The sequence below is a fragment of the Prionailurus bengalensis genome, chromosome E4 (assembly GCF_016509475.1).
Source record: "Prionailurus bengalensis isolate Pbe53 chromosome E4, Fcat_Pben_1.1_paternal_pri, whole genome shotgun sequence".
Lineage (NCBI taxonomy): Eukaryota > Metazoa > Chordata > Mammalia > Carnivora > Felidae > Prionailurus > Prionailurus bengalensis.
The window spans coordinates 3,667,758-3,688,449 of NC_057360.1; the positions used below are offsets into that span (position 1 = coordinate 3,667,758).

Here is a 20,692-nt window from a genome sequence, read left to right on the forward strand (position 1 = left end):
TATCAGTGGAAACAGACTGGGGAGCCCTGAAATAGACTTGCATAAAAAACAGTCAACTGCTCTTTGACAGAGGAGCAAAGGCAATACAATGGAACAAAGACAGTCTTTTCAACCGGTGGTGCTGTAGCAGTTGGACTTCAGAGGAAAAAGGGAATGGTCTAGACACAGACCTTACACATGGTACAAAAATTAGCTCAAAATGGTCAATAGACGTAAGTGTAAAACACAAGACTGTAGGACTCCTCGAAGATAGCACAGAAGTAAATCTACAATACAGTGGTACGATTCATGAAACAAATACTTGATAAACTGGACTTCATTAAAATTTAAAACATCTGGTTTGCAAAAGACAACGTCAAGAGAACGAACTGACAAAATACAGACTAGGAGAAAATATTTGCATAATTACAGACTGGGAGAAAATATCTGCAAAAGATCATATTTACATATGATAAAAGACTGCTACCCAAAATATTCAAAGAACTCTTAAAATTTAACAATAAGAACACAACCTGATTAAAAAATAGGTAAAGATCTTGACAGGCATCTCACCAAAGAAGATACTCAGATGTCAAATACGCATGCAGGAAGATAACCCCACCATCATATGCTATCCCAGAAGCACAAATTAAAATAACAGATATTATGAGATAACAAACAGTGAAATAAAATAACACTATATCTCTATTAGAAAGGCCAAGATCCAGAACATTGAAAACACCATACTATGTTGAGGATGTGGGGCAACAGAAACTTATTTACTGCTGGTGGGAGTGCAACATGAAACAGCCAGTTTGGAAGACAGTTTGACAGTTTCTTACAAACTTATCATACTCTTACCATATCATCCAGTAATCATACTGCTTTCTATTTACCCAAGGGAGTTAGAAACTTAGGTTCACAGAAATATCTGCTGTGGATGTTTATAGCAGCTTTGTTCATAATTGCCAAAAGTTAAAGGAAACCACAATGTCCTTCAGTAAGTGAACAGAGAAATAAATTCTAGTAGTGCCGGACAGTGGAGTATTATTCAGCACTGAAAAGAAATTAGGTACCAAGCCATCACAAAGATATGGAGGTAATGTACATGCATATCACGAAATGAGAGAAGACAGCCTGAAAGGCTACATAGTATAATTCTAACCATATCACCTTCTGGAAAAGACAAAACTTCTCAGGCAGAGTAAAAAGCAGTGGTTACCAGGGGTTGGATTGTGGAGAGGGATGAATAGTCAGAGCAGAAGTCTTCTAGGGCAGTGAAAAATATTCTGTATGATATTATAATGATGGATACATATTAGTATACATTTGTTCAGACCCATAGTATGTACAACATCAAGAGTGAACTCTAATGTAAACTATGGACTTTGGATGATTATGATGTATTAGTGTAGGTTCATCAATTTTGACTGAGAAATCACTGGGGAGGGGGATGTTGATAATGAGAAGGCTCTGAATGTGGGGTGGTGGGGAGTATATGGGCATTCCTTCTGTCTTCCTCTCGGTTTTGCCGTGAGCTGCAAGCTGCTCTAAAAATCAGTTATAGAATATAATATAAAAATATAATATAATATAAAAATCATTATAGCATCATTATAGAAAATAATACAAAAGTCAAAACAATCCGAAAAAAAAATCCAAAAAAAAAAAAATCCAAAAGGTAATTATCTCTCAGGATATTTTTCCTGAATATTTCCATATTATAATATTGCTCCAAAATAGATATATGTTATTTTCCAGTTTACCCAGAAGAAAGTATATGTGATGGATGTATAGTGAAAGCAAGCCATACGTTTTCCACCCTCCCTCCTTCCTTTTGACCTGATAAACCAGGTTTAGCAAGGTTCTCCTCTGAAACGGCTATGGGCACCTCTAAGTGTTTACTTTCTCTCACCAGTCACACCCATTGTTCCAGATGGCTTAATTTTGTTTAATGCCTTCATCTTCTCCTTAACCATAGATCTTTTTCTCATATCTTTCACATTCCTCTCTATATATTGTGTATGTCAACATACAAGGGCACTTGGGTGGCTCAGTCAGTTAAGCGTCTGACTTGAGCTCAGGTCATGATCTCATGGTTTGTGGGTCTGAGCCCCATGTCGGGCTCTGTGTGGACAGCTCAGGGCCTGGAGCCTGCTTCCGATTCTGTGTCTCCCTCTCTCTGCCCCTCCCTGGCTTGTGCTCTCTCTCTGTCTCTCAAAAATGAATAAATGTTGAAGAAAGAATAAAAGCTGTCATGCTTGCAATGTGCATGGCAGGGCAGTAGAAACAGAGCTGTTGGTATTTAGTGTGGTTTAAGAAGAGGAGCAGGGTTTTGGTGATAAGAGGTTTTTTTTTTGGTCAATTCTGGTGGATGAAGTTATCAGGGATACGTGGGCAGAGACACAGGAGGAAAAATGAGGGGAATCAGATGCTTATCCATGCTGGGTGTGGATCAGCAGCTGGTGTTTCTGTCCAGAGGTCCGTCTTGGATGATCTTTCATGTGCCCTTCCCTTGAATGATTTGTCTTTGAGGAGACAAAATGCATTTTGATAATGCTGTTTTATGTATGAAGGTGACAGTACTAGGCCTTAAGGTTTGTGACTTCTTACAGTCATGTCCCCCATGACTAGTGATACGTGTTCGCAAGGTACTCAGTGCTAAATGAGGGTTGGCTGTGGACTAGCAGTTTTTTCTGTGTATATGGTCTTTGTTATAAACATTATCATTGGACTAAGCTCTCTGAGCCATTCATCCAGTTACTAAATATTGAGCACCCGTTGTTACATGCTTTGTCCTGTGTGATGAAATACACACAGGGATGTGGATGGGGTAAGAGCACACGAGTACTGCACTAAATATAGCTCAGTGACACAGTCACCTTGTGAGTGGAGGACTCCAGCATGTCTTTCTTTAGTTTATCTTTGAAGTTTAAATATTTAGGGTTGTCAGACTTTATGGCAGGTGCATCTTGGGGAAGACTGATGTACTTTGGAAAATTTATTGTAGGACGCATTTTATTTTATTTTTTAAAAATTTTTTTTCAACGTTTATTTATTTTTTTGGGGACAGAGAGAGACAGAGCATGAACGGGGGAGGGGCAGAGAGAGAGGGAGACACAGAATCAGAAACAGGCTCCAGGCTCTGAGCCATCAGCCCAGAGCCTGACGCGGGGCTCGAACTCACGAACCGCGAGATCGTGACCTGGCTGAAGTCGGACGCTTAACCGACTGCGCCACCCAGGCGCCCCTGTAGGATGCATTTTAAAAGCCTTTCCTATTTTTACTTGTCTCTTCATCTCAGAATTGCTCCGCTGAGGGGAAAACATGACCGTAAACATCAATTTAAAGTTTTTAGGAGTAATACATTATTAAGTACACGCTAATCATTTTGCTTGCTGTCTGTAATCTTCGCAGCACAATTGTACTGCTTTGATAAGTTTGTAACTCACTTTCGTTTCTGTTTTTGCTTGCCTTTCTCCACATCATGAATCTTTCTCCTATACCTGATAGCATCTTTGTTACTTCTTTTTTTTTTTTTCGTCTGGGTGTGTTTAATGCCTTCTATTCTTGGGCTATATTTATCACCTTTTACTAGTAATTGTTTTCCTATATCGCATGCTTCATTAAAACCTTGGGTGTTTTATACGTGGATCTCCATGTTGCTGAAATAAATTAGACCTTCCTTTATCACTATTTTTTCAAACAAATTTATGTAAAACAAGAACTACCAACTTTTTCTTTGAATTTTTATTTTTTTTGTGCTATACATTTTTTTAATATGAAATTTATTGTCAAATTGGTTTCCATGCAACACCCAGTGCTCATCCCAAAAGGTGCCTTCCTCAATACCCATCACTCACCCCCCCACCCCCCATCAACCCTCAGTTTGTTTTCAGTATTTAAGAGTCTCTTCTGCTTTGAACTACCAACTTTTAAATTAAATAATTTGGTGGATTACAGTTCTGCACTTTTGACTCAGTTTGTTGTAACATAATACTGTATGTGTGTAAATATGTTTGTGTATGTGTATTTTGTCCTAACTTTTACAGATCATGGATAAATCATCTTGATATTTTGACCATGTTCTAAAACGCAGCATCATGACAGCATTTATTTCATGTGATACATTAGATTTTGCTGCCTACCATTTCAAGGATAAAATATTTTTATTTTTTTAATTTTTAAAATGTTTTATTGTTGAGAGAGAGAGAGAGAATGAGCGGGGGGAGGAGGGGCAGAGAGAGAGAGAGAGAGAGAGAGAGAGAGAGAGACAGAATCTGAAGCAGGCTCCAGGCTCCCAGCTGTCAGCACAGAGCCCAACGCGGGGCTAGAAAACTCACAAACTATGAGATCAAGACCTGAGCTGAAGTCAGATGCTCAACTGACTGAGCCACCCAGGCACCCCAAGGAGAATATATTTTTAAACCAAAGAGGCTTCCTATCCAAAATATTTGCCTGTAATTCAGTTTCAGGTATGGCTACGTTTTGTACTTTTTAATGAAATGAGAATCACCTAGAGATCTTACTGAGATGCTTATTCTGGATTCAGTAGGTCTGATGTGTTGTCAAGCACCCAAATGAAGACAGGCTGCTGGTACCGGTTGTTGTTGCCTTCTGTCATTTTGGGAGGAGGATATTCTCAGGAGGGCTCCTTTCAGTGATTCCTGGGATCTTCTCGCTCGCTCAGATGCCCACCCAGCTGGTCGAACTTGCTGTGAAGAGAGATCACTTTGGTGATTGCTTTGGTATCTTTCATGCCTGTGAGGCTCCTTTGCCTTCCTCTGCACTGCCATCTTTCCTGGGGAAAGGGGAGGAGGGCAGGGCCCCTCGCTTGGGAAGAGGACCCATAGCCTGGAGTTGTTTATTGAGCTGACTTGTGGTCTAAGAATGCTAGGAACTGTGTTTGTAGTTATGATCTATATAGAAGCGGATTTTTATTTTAGCTGGGAGACATAGTCTTAGCATGATAAGTGCAAATAAAATTTAATCAGTCTAGTAATGTTAAGTGTACTAGAAGCAGTTTCACTGAAAAGAATACTTCAGTAAAGTTTTTGAAAAGTGAGTATGAGGAATTTCTTTTTCTAAAACGACGACAGTTACTCCCTAGCCATTGTTGGCAGCTAATATTTCTGAGTATTGGATTTTTTTTTAAAGGATGTTTATTCTGTGTGTGCACATATTTTCACTTATGAACTTTTATAAACTTTAAAATCTGTATAAATAAGCAGATGGGAAAAACATGGTGGTGCATACTTTTTTTCCTCCTAGCACACTCAGTCAGTAAGTAGTATGCATGATTACCAGGTTAGACTTTTGAGGTTGCCCTTAAACCAAGGATTTTTAACATAAAATTTTGAAAACTGTATTATGTTCATTGGGGTATTTACCTGAATGAAGGTAGAGACTATTTTACTTTTATCTCTGAGACAGTACTAAGTTTGAGAGGCACGAAGGGCTAACTTTAGACTATTCTAGCAGTTGCCTCTTGACATTTAGGAGAACCATTTTGGAAGAATTTGCTGTGATTCTCTTTTAAAGGTCTCACGCATTACTGGTCTTGGAGGTCTAGTCGAAAGTACTTATATATGTAAATGCATTTATTCATTTTGCAGGCATTTATTCACTGTGTAAAATATGCAAGGCAGTGTGAGAGATACTGCTGGCCAGGTGCAGCTCCCTTTCCAGGAAGTCCTCATTGCCTTTAGTACATGTCTCAGTGAGTTCACTGGTCTTCTTCATGGTGGGACAGAATCTTTAAGTCTTCTGATTTAACTTGATTGCAGTTTGTGTATGATACTCTACACAAAAGCATTGGTAAACTTAGGTCTCTTCCCCGCTTTTTGTCACCAGGCAGTGTCTTTAGTCTCTTCAGTGCTATCCTTGGTTTATTTTGTCATCTGTATCTGCTAAGTTGTTAAAACAGTTTAAATGAGTTATATATCTTCATTTGCATATTAGCATATCCTAGGTTCACAATCTCTTCCAAGGCTTTCATCCTTAACAAAGTTAAGAAATCTATTGGTTCAGATTGCATTGAAACCTTTATTTTAATAGGAAAGCCTTTCCTGGGACTCCCTAAACTAGTGACTGTTTTGTGAATATTCCTATTCATGTGAGATGAAGTTGACTCAGTTCTCTAGCAGCTGTGTAGGGAGAAGGCGAGACAGCTGTCTCAGGAAGTGTGAAGGGTGGAACAGGCTTTATCTCCATTTCTAGAACAGACTGTGAGCCCTGAGGGGTGGGAGTTTGGAATCCGTCCAGGGGGGACATAGCCATTGTGTGGAAGTCCCATTGCTCTCCCTTTCTGGTGGAAGCAAAGGGCTGTATTCACCTTAGAAGTAAAGAATTTTCCTTGTCCAACATTCTCTGTTCTCCTCAGACATTAGAATAGAACTGAACTTGGGGTGCCTGGGTGGCGCAGTCGGTTAAGCGTCCGACTTCAGCCAGGTCACGATCTCGCGGTCCGGGAGTTCAAGCCCCGCGTCAGGCTCTGGGCTGATGGCTCAGAGCCTGGAGCCTGTTCCCGATTCTGTCTCCCTCTCTCTCTGCCCCTCCCCCGTTCATGCTCTGTCTCTCTCTGTCCCAAAAATAAATAAACGTTGAAAAAAAAAATAAAAAAAAAATAAAAAAAAGAATAGAACTGAACTAATCAGAAGAATGTAGCTAATTACGCCATCTCTTGGTTGTCTTGTTTTTGTTGGCTACAGCTTTGTTGAGATATAAATCATATACCATATAGTTTACCTATTTTTTTTAATGTTTTTTATTTTTGAAAAGCGGGGAGGGGTAGAAAGAGAGGGAGACACAGAATCCAAAGCCGGCTCCAGGCTCTTGAGCTGTCAGCACAGAGCCCGATGCGGGGTCTGAACCCATGAACCGTGAGATCATGACCTGAGCCGAAGTCAGATGCTTAACTGACTGAGCCACCAAGGCTCCCCTACCTATTTTTTAAAAATGTTTATTTATTTTGAGAGAGAGAGCGAGCGAGTGTGGGAGAGCGGGAGAAGGGTAGAGAGAGAGGGAGACACAGAATCTGAAGCAGGCTCCAGGCTTCAAGCTGTCAGCACAGAGCCCAATGCAGGGCCTGAACTCACGAAACGTGAGATCGTGACCTGAGCCAAAATCGCATGCTTAACTGACTGAGCCACCCAAGTGCCCCTACCTATTTTTTTTTTAATGTTTATTTAATTTGAGAGAGAGAGAGAGAAAGAAAGAGAGAGAGATTGAGAGCGAGCAAGTGCAGGAGAGAGGGAGAGGGGCAGAGAGAGAGGCAGACACAGAATCTGAAGCAGGCTCCAGGCTCTGAGCTGTCAGCACAGAGCCTGATGTGGGGCTTGAACTCATGAACCACAAGATCATGACCTGAGCCAAAGATGGATGCTTAACTTACAGTTTACCTATTTAAAGTAAACAATTCATTGGTTTTTATTATATTCACAGAGTTGTGAAACTATCACCACAGCTAATTCTAGAACATTTTCATCACCCCAAAAGAAATTTCTAAGTCCATTAGAGGCACTTCCCATTTATCCCAGTCATTGTTGCCACTCCAGGCCTGGACAACTGGTCTACTTTCTTTCTCTGTGGATTTGTTATTCTGGATATTCTGGATATTTCGTATCAGTGGAATCATAGAATATGTGATATTTTGTGACTGGCTTCTGTCACTTAGCATGATGTTTTCAAGGTTCATCCCTGTTGTAGCATATATCAATACTACCATTATTTTATGTCTGAATAATTGTCCATTGCATGGATATGCCACATTTTATTTATACATTTATCAGTTGGTAAGCATTGGAGTCTCTCCACTTCTTTGGTGTGAAAATTCATGTACATATTTTTGTGTGGACACATGTTTTCATTTCTCTCAGCTGTGTACCTGGGACTAGAGTTGCTGCGTAATATAGTAATTCTGTATTTAACCTTTTGCAGAACTGCCAGATTGTTTTCAAAAGTGGCTCTTGATCATTTTTAGTAGCCATTTTCCCACCTGTACTTTCACTTTTCCCTGCTTTGATTCAGGCCCTGACACCCCTTCCCTGACTGTTGGAAGAAGCTCATAACTAGGCATTTGGCACAGTGCTTAAGGCTGTAGACTATGGAATTTGAGGAGAACAGTACCTCGGGTGTAACCCTGGAAAATTACTTAATTTCTGTATACCCCACTTTTCTCATCTATAATAGAAATTTGTGTAATGAAAGGATCTACCATGCAAATTCTTATAATTAGCATTAGATAAAATATACGTGTACATGCTTGATTCCAGTAAGTATTCAAAAAATATTAGGTTCTGTTGTCATTTTTTATGGAAAGATTGCTGGTTATCTAATGATTATTGGGCACTTCTTCCTTAATAATAGAATCCCACTTTAATTTGAGGTTGCAGCAAGCTCAGCTAAGGGTCATATGTTCTTACTTAACTTGCATTTAGGTGTGGCCTTGCAACTTCGTTCTGGCCAGCGAGTTATAAGTCGTGTGTGGGATTTTAGGAAGGGTCTTCAGAGGGTGGTTACTGCGGTGGATGGTGTACTTCTCTAGTGTTTACTCCTTCTTGCTGCCTGGATGGAAATGTCTGGAGCTCCAGTAGCCACCGTGGATTCGCTAATGACTATGAGAGGAGCTGGATTCCTGATCATCATGGTGCTGCCATTCCAGCTTGAGAATCCCAATTACGGACTTAGTTTACATGAGAGAAACCACAGAACCCTGTGTGGTCAAACCACTGTAATACTGGGTTTTCTGTTTTCTGTAGCCACGCCTACTTGGAAATTATGTATTATTACTGCCGTCAGTGTTTTCTTAGCTTAGGCCTTTAGGATCTATAGACTACTCATGTCTGGCCCCTTAATGTTTTTACAGTTTTCTCTATTGCTATCCCCTGTGCAGCAGCTGTAAGGATTGCCTTCGGGCTGAAGTCTGTACTTATTAAGTGCTATTCCGTGGTCTCGGATGCCCCCCTCCTTCCCTTTTAACCTCAATCACTTAGCTAATTCTTACTATTCTGTAGTTCTGGTTCACTGGTCATCTTTTATTACCTGGCTTCTGGTAGCCGTTTCTGCTCTTGAAATTTCCTGGAATTTTGTTACATATTTTGGCTATAACTTTTGTCATTTTGCATTAACTGTATTTTAGGAGTAGTATTTGGTGAAATGAGCTTGGCCTCTGAAATCAGATAACATCTAAAGTTATCTGTCAATACCAGAGTTGGCTCCTTATGGTTCTGTGTCTACCCTAATCTAACTCAACTCCTCACCCTTTTTCAACACTGCACTCCCTGCCCTATCCTCTCTTCTGTATCACCTGGAACATGTTCTGTCATTTTAAAAACCTCCCTATCCTGAAAGTCTCTGAATGTTCCCTTCTCCTTCCTGCTCTAACTGAAACCTGCCTGCCTTCTGAGGACAGTGCTTCTGTCTTTCCAAGTTCTGGTTGTTTTTTCCCTACCCTAACAGTACCTCAGTGTCCAGAGAAACAGAGGGCTCTCTCCCCTTGCTGTTTGTAGATAATTTTTTCTTCTCCCTCAAAATTGCCAGCCACTTTGAAGCATTTGCCATCATACCCCCATGACCTCACCGCCTTCCAGTGATTTCTTCGCATCCTGGCTCACTTTTTCTGTCTCCATCGTTACTCCTGGGTGAACGTCCATCCCACACCTGGCCTCTTCATGCCCACTTCTCATTGTCTTTGTCTTTCCCCCAGTTTAGGTGCCTCTTCTTAGGGCCATACCCTAGGGCCGCGATGACCAAAAGCTATTACGACTGATACCTCAGTTTACCACTCTTCACCTGCTGCCGTCTTACGGGTCTCTAGCACAGGAGGTGATACCATGTGCTGCTGCTGGTCTGCTTCTGTTGTAGCATCAGCAGTCCTTGAAGGCAAGAACTATGTCTTTTGATCCGTATTTCTCCAGAACTGTCACAGTCCATGGTACAAAGAGTCTTGAGTGATTTTATGGGCCCAGTGAAGTAAAGAGCAGCAACAACAGGAAGGATGTGGCACCCAAAAGATCTTTGTATTAGAAAAAAGATAATTAAAATTTCCCATTGAAAATACCATATAATTTTTAAAAACCATTTGAGTAATGACATTTCAAAAATTGTTTTCTTTCCCATTTTCTCTGGGGGAAAATGCATGATATCATGTATTGCAGTTGGGATTCTCTCCGTTTAGTCAAGGTTGATCAGTTACAAATTTCCGTCTTCTAAAGATTATTGTAAATGAGCTATAAACAGGGAAATTACTTTTTAGTAAAATGGGTTAGCTTACCTAGAAAGAGTTAATTATCTTTTCTCTCCTGTGCTGCAGACTTTTCTCTACCAGCCTAATGAGGGGAGGGGGAACTTGATGCATTAAGATTTTCTCAGCCTTTCTTCTGACCTATGTAGAAAAATAGAAGCGTTCAATGCAACCTTATTATATCTGATTCTTTTTTTCTTTTGAGATAAGAGAAAAATGTATACAAGTTTTGTATTATTTGGGTCCAGGTGTTAACTTCTAGAACATTTAAAACTCACGTTGACCGACAGTTTCCCCAAAAGCACTAGTTTCATTGTTACATTTTATTCATGTTTGGTTGCTTCTAAGCTAAGAAGTAATTACCATTTAATTACATACATGAATATTTCAGTAAATAACTTGTACTGTTTCTGTACTCTCTTCCAATAATGTAGAGTTAACTATATGAAGAACTTGAAAATAACTGAGAAAAACATTCTAAAGGTTTCTAAAATTCTGAATTTCTAGAATGGCTAAACTTTTAAAAATACTTCTGCTCAACACTGAAGTGTTTCAAATGATATCTAGGAACTTCTTTTGAGAGTTGCTTTAAAAACAAAATCTCTTAGGGGCGCCTGGGTGGCGCAGTCAGTTAGGCATCTGACTTCAGCCAGGTCACGATCTCGCGGTCCGTGAGTTCGAGCCCCGCGTCAGGCTCTGGGCTGATGGCTCAGAGCCTGGAGCCTGTTTCCGATTCTGTGTCTCCCTCTCTCTCTGCCCCTCCCCCGTTCATGCTCTGTCTCTCTCTGTTCCAAAAATAAATAAACGTTGAAAAAACAAAAACAAAAACAAAATCTCTTAAAGGAATAATAGTAATGTGATGGTACTAAGAAAAATTAGCTCTTTCTATGAATCAAGCACAATGTTGAGAGATTTACATATTTAATTCTCATTACAGCCAAGTCGTGTTGGTACTATTATTCTGTTTTAGTCTCGTGGTTTAGAGGTATTAAATTGCTCAGCATCATACAGCTACTAGGTGGTAAACTAGAATTTGGTTCTAGGCCATATGGTTCCAGTGTCAATGATTTAACCACCCTATTGTATTCTCTTACAGTGTCTAGTTGAGAAATAATACAGACACAGTCTGTGGGAAATTAATTTACAAAGCATGCATCTAATAAGAGATTAAACTCAATAAATTATTAAAAATTAAATTGAGGGGCACCTGGGTGGCTCAGTTAAGTGTCCAGTTCTTGATTTCGGCCCTGGTCATGATCTCATGGTTCATGGATTTGAGCCCTCATCAGGCTCCATGGTAGCCCTCCTCAAAATAAATAAATAAACTTAAAAAACAACAGCAACAACAACTTCCAAGTTTCATGTTGTTCTCCAAAAGAGAGAATGAGTTACTTGAGATTTCATTATGCTTGTTTCCAGAGGACTTCAGGAAATTTGTAATTAAAAGTTAAACAAAGTAATAGACCTAATTATAAAATAGAAGGGCAAATTTTTAAGGCAGGCGGAAGGAGAAGATGCTTCTGGGCCTCTGAAATGAAGAGATTACTATAATTAGATAGTGAATTTGGCTTTTGGTTTTCTCACTGTTAAAGCTAAAATACAGTCACAGTGCTGTTGAGATTATTTTTTTTTAAGTTTCATTTTTTAATAAGAGGAAGATGATGGAGAATTCTTCCTTCGTGACACACTGTTTCCTGGAACCGAAATCAAGGTGACCATCTTTTGCCAGTTTGAAGACTTAGGTCCTAGTCTATTGATGAAAATGTTGATCAGCTATCCTTATACCTTATTTGAAATTCTGCCCATTGGTACTTTGATTTTCATGTTAATGCTCTGTGGTATTTATACTAACAATGCTTACCTGTTTAAAGGGTATTTGATTTCACTCTTCGGGCAAAATCAGATTTTTTCTTCTTTCTCATATTTTTATTACTTTGGATTTCAGGGAGACTTGGGGAAATTAAACACATCTCTTGACTTACCAGAGTCCTATTACCTGACTAGGCTGAGAGGTTTCCCGTTTAGGAACAGAGATGTTGTCATTAGATCAAATCCCTCTTCAGTGCCTTTTGGTCACAGCTTTCTTCAGTTTACCTTAAACTGCTTTGCCTTAAAAACCAGCTGTAAGTCACCAGTTCTTTGATGCGTATTTATTTTTGAGGGGGGGGAGGGGCAGAGAGAGAGGGAGACACAGAATCCAAAGCAGGCTCCAGGCTCCGAGCTGTCAGCACAGAGCCCGATGCAGGGCTCAAACTCATGAACCATGAGATCGTGACCTAAGTTGAAGTCAGTTGCTGTGCTTTTTTTTTTTTTTTTTTTTCCTCCGTAAGTGCTAATATGAGTTTAAATTGCTTGTGTTTTGCCCAGGAAGGTATGGTGCCTGGGGATCATAGATTTATTGTTTTCTGAAATAATTGACCATTGCATTTTCTTGTTTTGTACTTTGAATGTTAGAAGTCTGAAATAAAGTGATAAGGGATGTGGAAAAATGAATCCAAACCAATTCTGCTTTTCTGTGTTATGAGTCTGTATTACTTTGACCACATCTGCTACTTTGTACTAAAAAGTATTTGAGGAGCACCTGGTTGGCTCAGTTGCTTGAGCGTCCTACTCTGATTTCAACTCAGGTCATGATCTCATGGTTGTGATATCTAGCACCGCCTTGGGCTTTGCGCTGACAGCAGAGTGCACTTGGGATTCTCTCTCTCCCTCTCTCTGCCCCTCCCCCACTCATTCTCTCTTTCTTGTTCTCTCTCTCTTTCTCTCTCTAAAATAAATAAACATTAAAAAAACCCCACTATTTGATAGTTAGGTGGACGGTGGATGAGAATCTCTAATTAAAAAAAAAAGCCTTTAGGCCCATACCAACATAATTACCATCTGGAAACAAAAATGGAAGTTTCCTTTTCTGTATTATTATGAATATTTATGTCAAAGAGAATGCTTTCTGTTTAGCATTTTGCAGTGTATTTTATTTGGTCAGAGTAAAAGCAGTTGTACTACCCTTGGAGGGAATAGCATGACTTCTTATTTGGGATAATCTCCTTTTCATAGTGCAGAATTTCATTTGCTCCAGAAATTTCCATGGGGAAACAGGCAGGTACTTGGGTACATAACACTAACGTTTCTAATGAATCAGGAGTCTGAGATTTTGGAGATGTTTACAAACAAAGATTCTTTAAAGAAATATTATTTCTGTGGTCTCTTTTAAAAATTATATTTAGACTTCACTTATTTTGGGTTTTGCCTTTTAAACAAATGGAGCTCTTTATTCTAAAACAGTCCATATTCCTCATACTCCACAGAGCATCTTTTGTCCTGATTATGTGAAGAAATATTTTCATAGGAATTGTTACTGGAGAATCTTCCTTAAAACTTGTGTTCAGGGAGGGGCACTCCATCAGACATCCTGCGGTCAGCCCTCTTTTTTTAGCAAGCGTGAGTGGTGCCGGCAGGCTCTATCTGATGAAGTCTGCTCTTTCTCTCAGCTCACGTTTCTTCTCAAAGCTCATAGTGATCAGCCTTGAAAAAGGACAAAAGTGTGCAAAAGATTGCTGGGCATGGATCTTTAGCCCAGAAGAGGCTGCAAAGACACATGCTGGGTCCTGGGTTGCTTCAGATCGTACAGGGCTGTGCTCCATCCAGATGAGTGGCTTCGGAGGCTGATGGGGTGGCCGGGCTTCCTTGCGGTGCCCGAACCGCCTGGCCAGCAGTGAGTGTGCGGGTGGCCGTTGAAGGAGAGCTTTGACTGCAAGGGACACCAGGAGACACTTGAGGGGTGGAGACATATTGTCTGTGTATGAATGTGTTGTGGATGCGTTGTTTTCTGTGCAGAGTTTAAAATGGATTCTGCAGCTGCCAGGGCTGGGGGAAATTTGAATCACTAGGATTTGTTTTCTATATCCTTCCCAGGAAACTTCTTTTCCTCCACCTGGCAACTGCCCATATTATTTTAGAGCAGAGGTTTGTTTGTTTGTTTGTTTTGTATTTTTTTTAATGTTTATTTATTTTTGAAAGAGAGAGAGACAAGGAGTGTGAGTGGGGGAGAGGCAGAGAGGGAGGAAGACACAGAATCGGAAGCAGGTTGTGCTGACAGCTGAGAGCCTGACACGGGGCTCAAACTCACAGACTGCGAGACCATGACCTGAGCCACCCAGGTGCCCCCTAGGGCAGAGTTTTAAACCCTTCCATAGTTTCCCCCCCTGCTGATAACCAAGGACAGAGAGACATTCCCTTAAATATTACCCTAGTTGTTGGGATTTGAAGGAGCCACTTAATCTCATTTCTTCTTTGATTTTTTAGACACAGTGATTTCTCCTGTATCCATACACAACTTCTAGATTTGTATACTGGAGGAACAAGTAATTTTGCTCTGTTTTTATTTCCTTTCTACATTTCCTGTGCCTGTGCTGTTGGAGAAGCTAATTATGCCCCAGCCTTTACTTGGAAGAGAGGACTTAACTTGTTTTGCTCCATGAACCACTGTATTTGGGGCACTGAGCTACCTGAGAATTTTCTCCGATTTGACACTGTGTTCTACAGCCTGTCACAGTTTGTAAGAATGAGTAATAGGGGATTCCTTGTTGCTTTTTTTGTGGACATAGTGAAAGATAACACTGATTTTGGTGTAAAATAATTTTAATAGCTTCTCCTATTTGGGGTTAGAATGCTATTATTTCTCTCTTGAGTGGAGAGGGGAAAAGAGGTAAATTAATCATTTTCTGTTACTGATATGTTGCTAACCTATTTCCTTAGATTACTTTTCATTCAGAAAGTCCATTTGGACTTTGAGCTAATCATTTTGTAAACCGGATGTTTCTGTGATCTGAAAATTCTATATTCATCACTTTTCTGTGCCTCTGAGACTACCGTAATTCACCTAAAACGTGTACAACTTTTGTCATCTTCAAATTTAGTTAATATTTGTTACTGGCACAAGAGAAGCAGAATCAAATAATTTCAGTATTGGAAGGAAACTCCTCTAACTCATTCTCCTTTGCAGTGGTGGAATTTGCTTCACAGGATTCTGTTCTCAGCCTGAACCCGAGAGAGAAGCAGGACCTCTTCCGGGGCTCAGTGGTTGTCTGATCAAACACACACCACTTTTCTCTTGGATTCATTTGACCTGTTTTTGAAACTTGAGAACTTGTTATTTGATATGTAACCCTGAACATTTAAATAACTCATGTTAAGGAATTTCTTCCACCCATCAAAACAACAATTAAATTATTTAGGTACTTAGAGTAATCTTGCTATTCACTTTGCCAGCATTCTGTGAAAATTCATGAAAGCCTGTGGTTGGTAGCTATGGGAGGGAGAGGACACAGTTTTGCTTGCTAACCTGTTCATCGCTGATCTTCTGAGGTAGCTTGATTCTGCCCATTAATTTTTAAAATCAAGAAGAAACACCTTATATAGCTGGGGCTTTATATTTGCAAGTAACAGAAATTGCCTTTTTTTTAAAGTTTATTTATTTATCTTGAGAGACAGAGAGAGCAAGTTGGGGAGGGGCAGAGAGAGAGGGAGAGAGAGAGTCTTAAGCAGGTTCCACATTGTCAGCACAGAGCCCGATTTGGGACTAGGACTCATGAACTGTGAGATCGTGACCTGAGCCAAAGTGGATGGCTTAACCGACTGAGCCCCCCAGGCGCCCCACCTCTGAATAACTTACACCAGAAAAGGGAGAGGAGGGAAAATCTGAGAAGTCGGGTCTGAGGAGGGCAGCACTCAGGGGAGTCCCAGTGACTTCCTCCTCTGGAAAATTCTGTCCCAGAGCATCCTGTCCCAGTTTTGGCTCCCATTGTCACATTGGCTGGACACACTGGGCGTCTTTTTGCCGCTTGGGGCTTCTTCTGTTTTCAGGCTTATTGGAGGCCCCGTGGCCTTCTTGGTTTTCTCCCACAAATACACTGACTTAAGTCTCAGAGCTGTTAGTGGTTTCCTCTGCCCAGTCACGTTTTGGGTTTGTTGTGATGTTTTCCTGGGTGGCGAGTGATACTCAGGTTGGCTCTCTAACGCGTGCTGTCATTTTGATTATGGGGAGAGTTAAGGAGATTAGAAAATTATGTCACTGCTACCGTTCCTTCAGAATTTTCTTTTGTCTGTTTTTCAATCTACTGAATCTTGAGTTCCATTCCATTTTGTTTCCAATATTATTTGTTTGGAAACTTTCTCTTAAGTGATTTTGCAAGAAATTTGTTGATGTTATTTGTGCCTCTGGTTTTGCTCGTCCTCTTAGATCACTGTGTTCTATTTCGTATGTTGTATAATTTCCTGCTGATGCTGTCCTTAGTTTTCTGTTATTTTTAAAGTCTTGACTTACATGTTTAGCTCATTTATTTTCAATTTTTTTAACATAAACATTTAAAGTTATAAATGTTCCTGTAAGTAGTGTGTTCATTTTATCTCAGAAGTTTTGGTATTTTTCCATTATTTAATCAATTTTTGGGATGCCTGGCTGGTTCAGTAGAACATGTGACTCTTGATTTCAAGGGGAGTTCCATCCCCTATGACTTGGGTATAGAACCTACTTAAAAAAAAAGTGTGTGTGTTTGTGTGTGTGTGTATACTCTAATTTCATTATAATTCTTTGATCCTTGAATTCTGTAAAAGCATGCTTTTAAATATTCATGCATGTGATATTTCACTGGGTTTGTTTTTGTTACTGATTTCTAATTTAATTCCCTTATGGTTGGAGAAAATGATCTATATGATATCGATTCTTTGGGATTTTTGAGATTTGCTTTGCGGTTTACTTTGTGGGACCTTTTGTAAATGGTCAGTGGGTGCTGAACAGGAATATGTGAATGCACATTCATATAAAAGGGATAAGGGTCTGTGTATTGCCTGAGATCGAATAAATTATTGAGCCCCTATTCTTTAAAAATTTTTTTTTAATGTTTATTTATTTTAAAGGAGAGAGAGACAGTGTGTGAATGGGGGTGGGGCTTAACCAACAGAGCCATCCAGGTGCCCTGAACCCCTGTTCTTTATCTACTTGGTTTAGAATTCCTGAAAAAGACTTTGTATCTTTTTATAGCAATAACTAATACTTATATGGTGTTTACTATATTCAAGGCACTATTTTAAGGGCCTTACAGGTATTAACTTATTGTGTCGGTCATTTTTCCCTCAGATCTGTTTCTTGTACTTCATATATTTTGAGACTGGGTACATTTATCACTAGGTACCTAACACCTGGTGACTGGAGTCTCTTATCATTGAGTATTTACCTTATTTATCTCTAACAGGATCTTTAACTGTAAAGTGCTTCCCCCCCCCCCAAAATTGATGTAATTACATAGGCTTTTCCTTTAGTTAATATTTACTTGGCATATCCATTTCATCCTCCTTTGTGGGTCCTTTTATTTGATGTGTGTCTCTTAACAGCTTATGGGTAGATTTTGGTTTTATCCAGTTTTACCCAAGAGCAGTAGTCCAGTGTGATAGTCATAGTAAGAGCTTGAAGGCCAGGTTGCTGGGGTTTGCATTGTTGCCTGGGATGTTGATATGTGACAGCCACAATTCTATACTTGGGGATGGCAGGCATTTTGGCTTCCCTTTATTTAGATTTTAACCTCTGCCCTTGTTTTATGCTCCATACCTGACCCTTGCTGTCCCAGAGGTAAGTACCTGGTATATTTAGGTTCTGATTCTCTTTAGGATTTTGTTTTTACCCTTTCAGTATCACCTGCCATGCACTTTATGGTGTGTCTTCTTAGTTTGCACTATGTTTTTTTTTATCTTTTGAAAAATGTATTGGTGTATCCCCAAAGTAGTCATAATAAGACTGTTTACTTACAGGACTATTTGAAATTAAGTACAAACTATCGATGTAAAAATCTTTGAATAGTACCAGGCCCATTAGAAGTGCTTGGAAGGATTTGTTTTTGTTTTGTCATTGATAGTGAAATTACAGTTTGACTTTTTCATGCTCTTGGCTGCCCTGAAAGTATCCACAATCCTTCCTGCCTTTTATTTGTCACTATTAATTTTATCATCAGGTTCATTTATTTTTTATTTTATAATTCAACCTTTTCTTCATCTTTGCTTTTTTCTTATGTAGGTGATTTGAGGGAGATGTAACTTTGGAGCATCTCAATTCAGCATGTCTAAAGTAGTAACTGGATTTAATGGAATTTTAACATCATTTTCCAGAGGAGGATATTCATAATTAAACTATATGATAGGTTAAGACGTATACAATTTTTTTTATATTTGAAGAGTATAGGATACTTCCATTCCAAGTAGTTACGGGGACTGAATTCTCTATTTCATATGGAGAGATTAAAATCTCTGTGAAGTAAAACTTCCGGTTTCAGTGGGAATCTCTGATTTTAACTGATTTTTTTTTTTATTATAAAGGACATTAGTGGTGGTGATGGTTGCACATCAAATGAATATACTTAATGCCATTTGCTAAAAAACAAAATTCAACTGAGTAAACTTTAAAGATTTTATTGGCTTTATTCAGAAGTTCATGAATTGGGTGGGATCCAATGTAGCAGACAGAAAGTAGCCCTGAGATGCTGTACAAAATGAAAGACTTCTGTGGGCAGAAGAGAGCAGTTACAAGGTGAAAAAATGAGTTGGTGGGGCGCCTGGGTGGCGCAGTTGGTTAAGGGTCCGACTACAGCCCGGGTCACGATCTCACGGTCCGTGAGTTCGAGCCCCGCGTCAGGCTCTGGGCTGATGGCTCAGAGCCTGGAGCCTGCTTCCGATTCTGTGTCTCCCTCTCTCTCTGCCCCTCCCCCATTCATGCTCTGTCTCTCTCTGTCTCAAAAATAAATAAACGTTAAAACAAAATGAGGGGAGCAGAGGATATGAATTGGGCTGTCAGCCCAGGTGGGGCTTGATCTTGCGAACCTGGAGATCATGACCTGAGCCGAAGTCAGGCACTTAACTGACTGAGCCACCCAGGCGCCCCTTGAATTATCTTTTTAACACACTGAACTATACACGTAAAAATGTTTAACGTGTAAATTTTATATTATATACATTTCACCACTATTTTAAAAAAGAGTTATTACTATGTCCGTATCTCACATTGAGGATGAAAGATGATGCCCATCAGTGTGAAAATCTCAGTCTTAAGGGACCATACAAATGGGGTGAGCAGAACCTATCGGTGTCACTCATTTCCTAATGGGAACTTTTTTTTTTTTTTTTTTTTTAAACAGGAAGGAAAAACTGATGCGATGCTCTCAATGCCGAGTTGCCAAATACTGCAGTGCCAAGTGCCAGGTAAGAATGCTCCGCTGTATGTAAATGATACCTTAAGTTCTCTGCCCCCCCCCCTTTTTTTTTTTTTAATAATTTTTACAAAAAAATCTTCATTAATTTTTGAGAGAGAGAGAGGGGCGGGAGAGGAATACAGACAGAGACACAGATCTGAAGCAGGCTCCAGAGTCTGAGCTGTCAGCACAGAGCCTGACCTGGGGCTGGAACTCATGAACTAGGAGTTCATGACCTGAGCTGAAGTCAGATGCTCAACAGACTGAGCCACCCAGGCGCCCCTTCAGTTCTCTGCTCTTAAAATTGTGCTCTGTGATGCCTGTTGGCCTGTTTCTGTTTCTTTACAATCTTTGATTTATTTTAACTTATTTCCCTTCAATTTAAAAATTAATAGTTGTGTATGGTAAAAAATCATATATATGATATCTCTCTATATACACTAAATACATAGTACACATACATCACACACAAAATGTTCACTCCTATCTCCTTGTCCTCCTGATCTCAATCCCAGTGCCCAGAGATAATCACTGGTAAGTTTCTTGTGTGCTTCGCTGCATTTTCTCACGCAAGCACATTCATATATTTATATTCTTTGTTAAAAAAAACAGATATGGGTGACTCTTGTATACCTTCATTCTCCTTTTTGTTTTATCATCTGTCTAGAGGAACTTTCGGTACCATCCCATTGATTCCCTTATATGAATGCACCATGGTCATAATTTCCTCAGTAAGGAATGCTTACATTATTTTCGATATTTGGTGTTGCCAGTAGTGGACCAAGCATCTTTTTGTGAACATTTCTGCTCACTTCCACAAATTAGTTGTAGGATAAATTCTTCCCAGTTGTATCGATTAGTAAAAGGATATACGATTTTGGATTTTTAAAGATATTGCCAAATTGCCTTCCTAGAGTTTAATTTACGGCAACTGACAGTCTATGAGAATACCGCCGTTAACGGCTTTGAAATTCTTTACAGGATGTATAATTAACATTCAACATAACCTTTTCTTCTAACCTTATGATTAATCATTTCATAAGAAATGTAATTATGCTGTAATGAATTGCATCATAATAAAAAGTCTAATTGGAGGTTTTGTGTCTGAGTCCCTTGCTCTCAACCTTCCACTCATCCTTTTTGTTTCTTATTTTGAGGTAGGGGTGTGTGTGTGTGTGTGTGTGTGTGCGCGCGCGTGCCCCAGAGTTCCTCTTTTTTTCCACACCCCCCCAGAGTT

The 20,692-nt window shown here is 39.7% G+C and overlaps 1 protein-coding gene across 1 annotated transcript in view; it reads left to right on the top strand.

Annotated features, from left to right (window-relative positions):
• Positions 1–20,692, top strand: part of LOC122476129 (histone-lysine N-methyltransferase SMYD3-like) — a 368,686-nt gene that overhangs the window by 142,134 nt on the left and 205,860 nt on the right. The window contains exon 2 of the mRNA XM_043568454.1: positions 19,402–19,465. Within this exon, the coding sequence (XP_043424389.1) occupies positions 19,402–19,465 (64 nt within the window). The remainder of the gene's footprint in view (positions 1–19,401; positions 19,466–20,692) is intronic.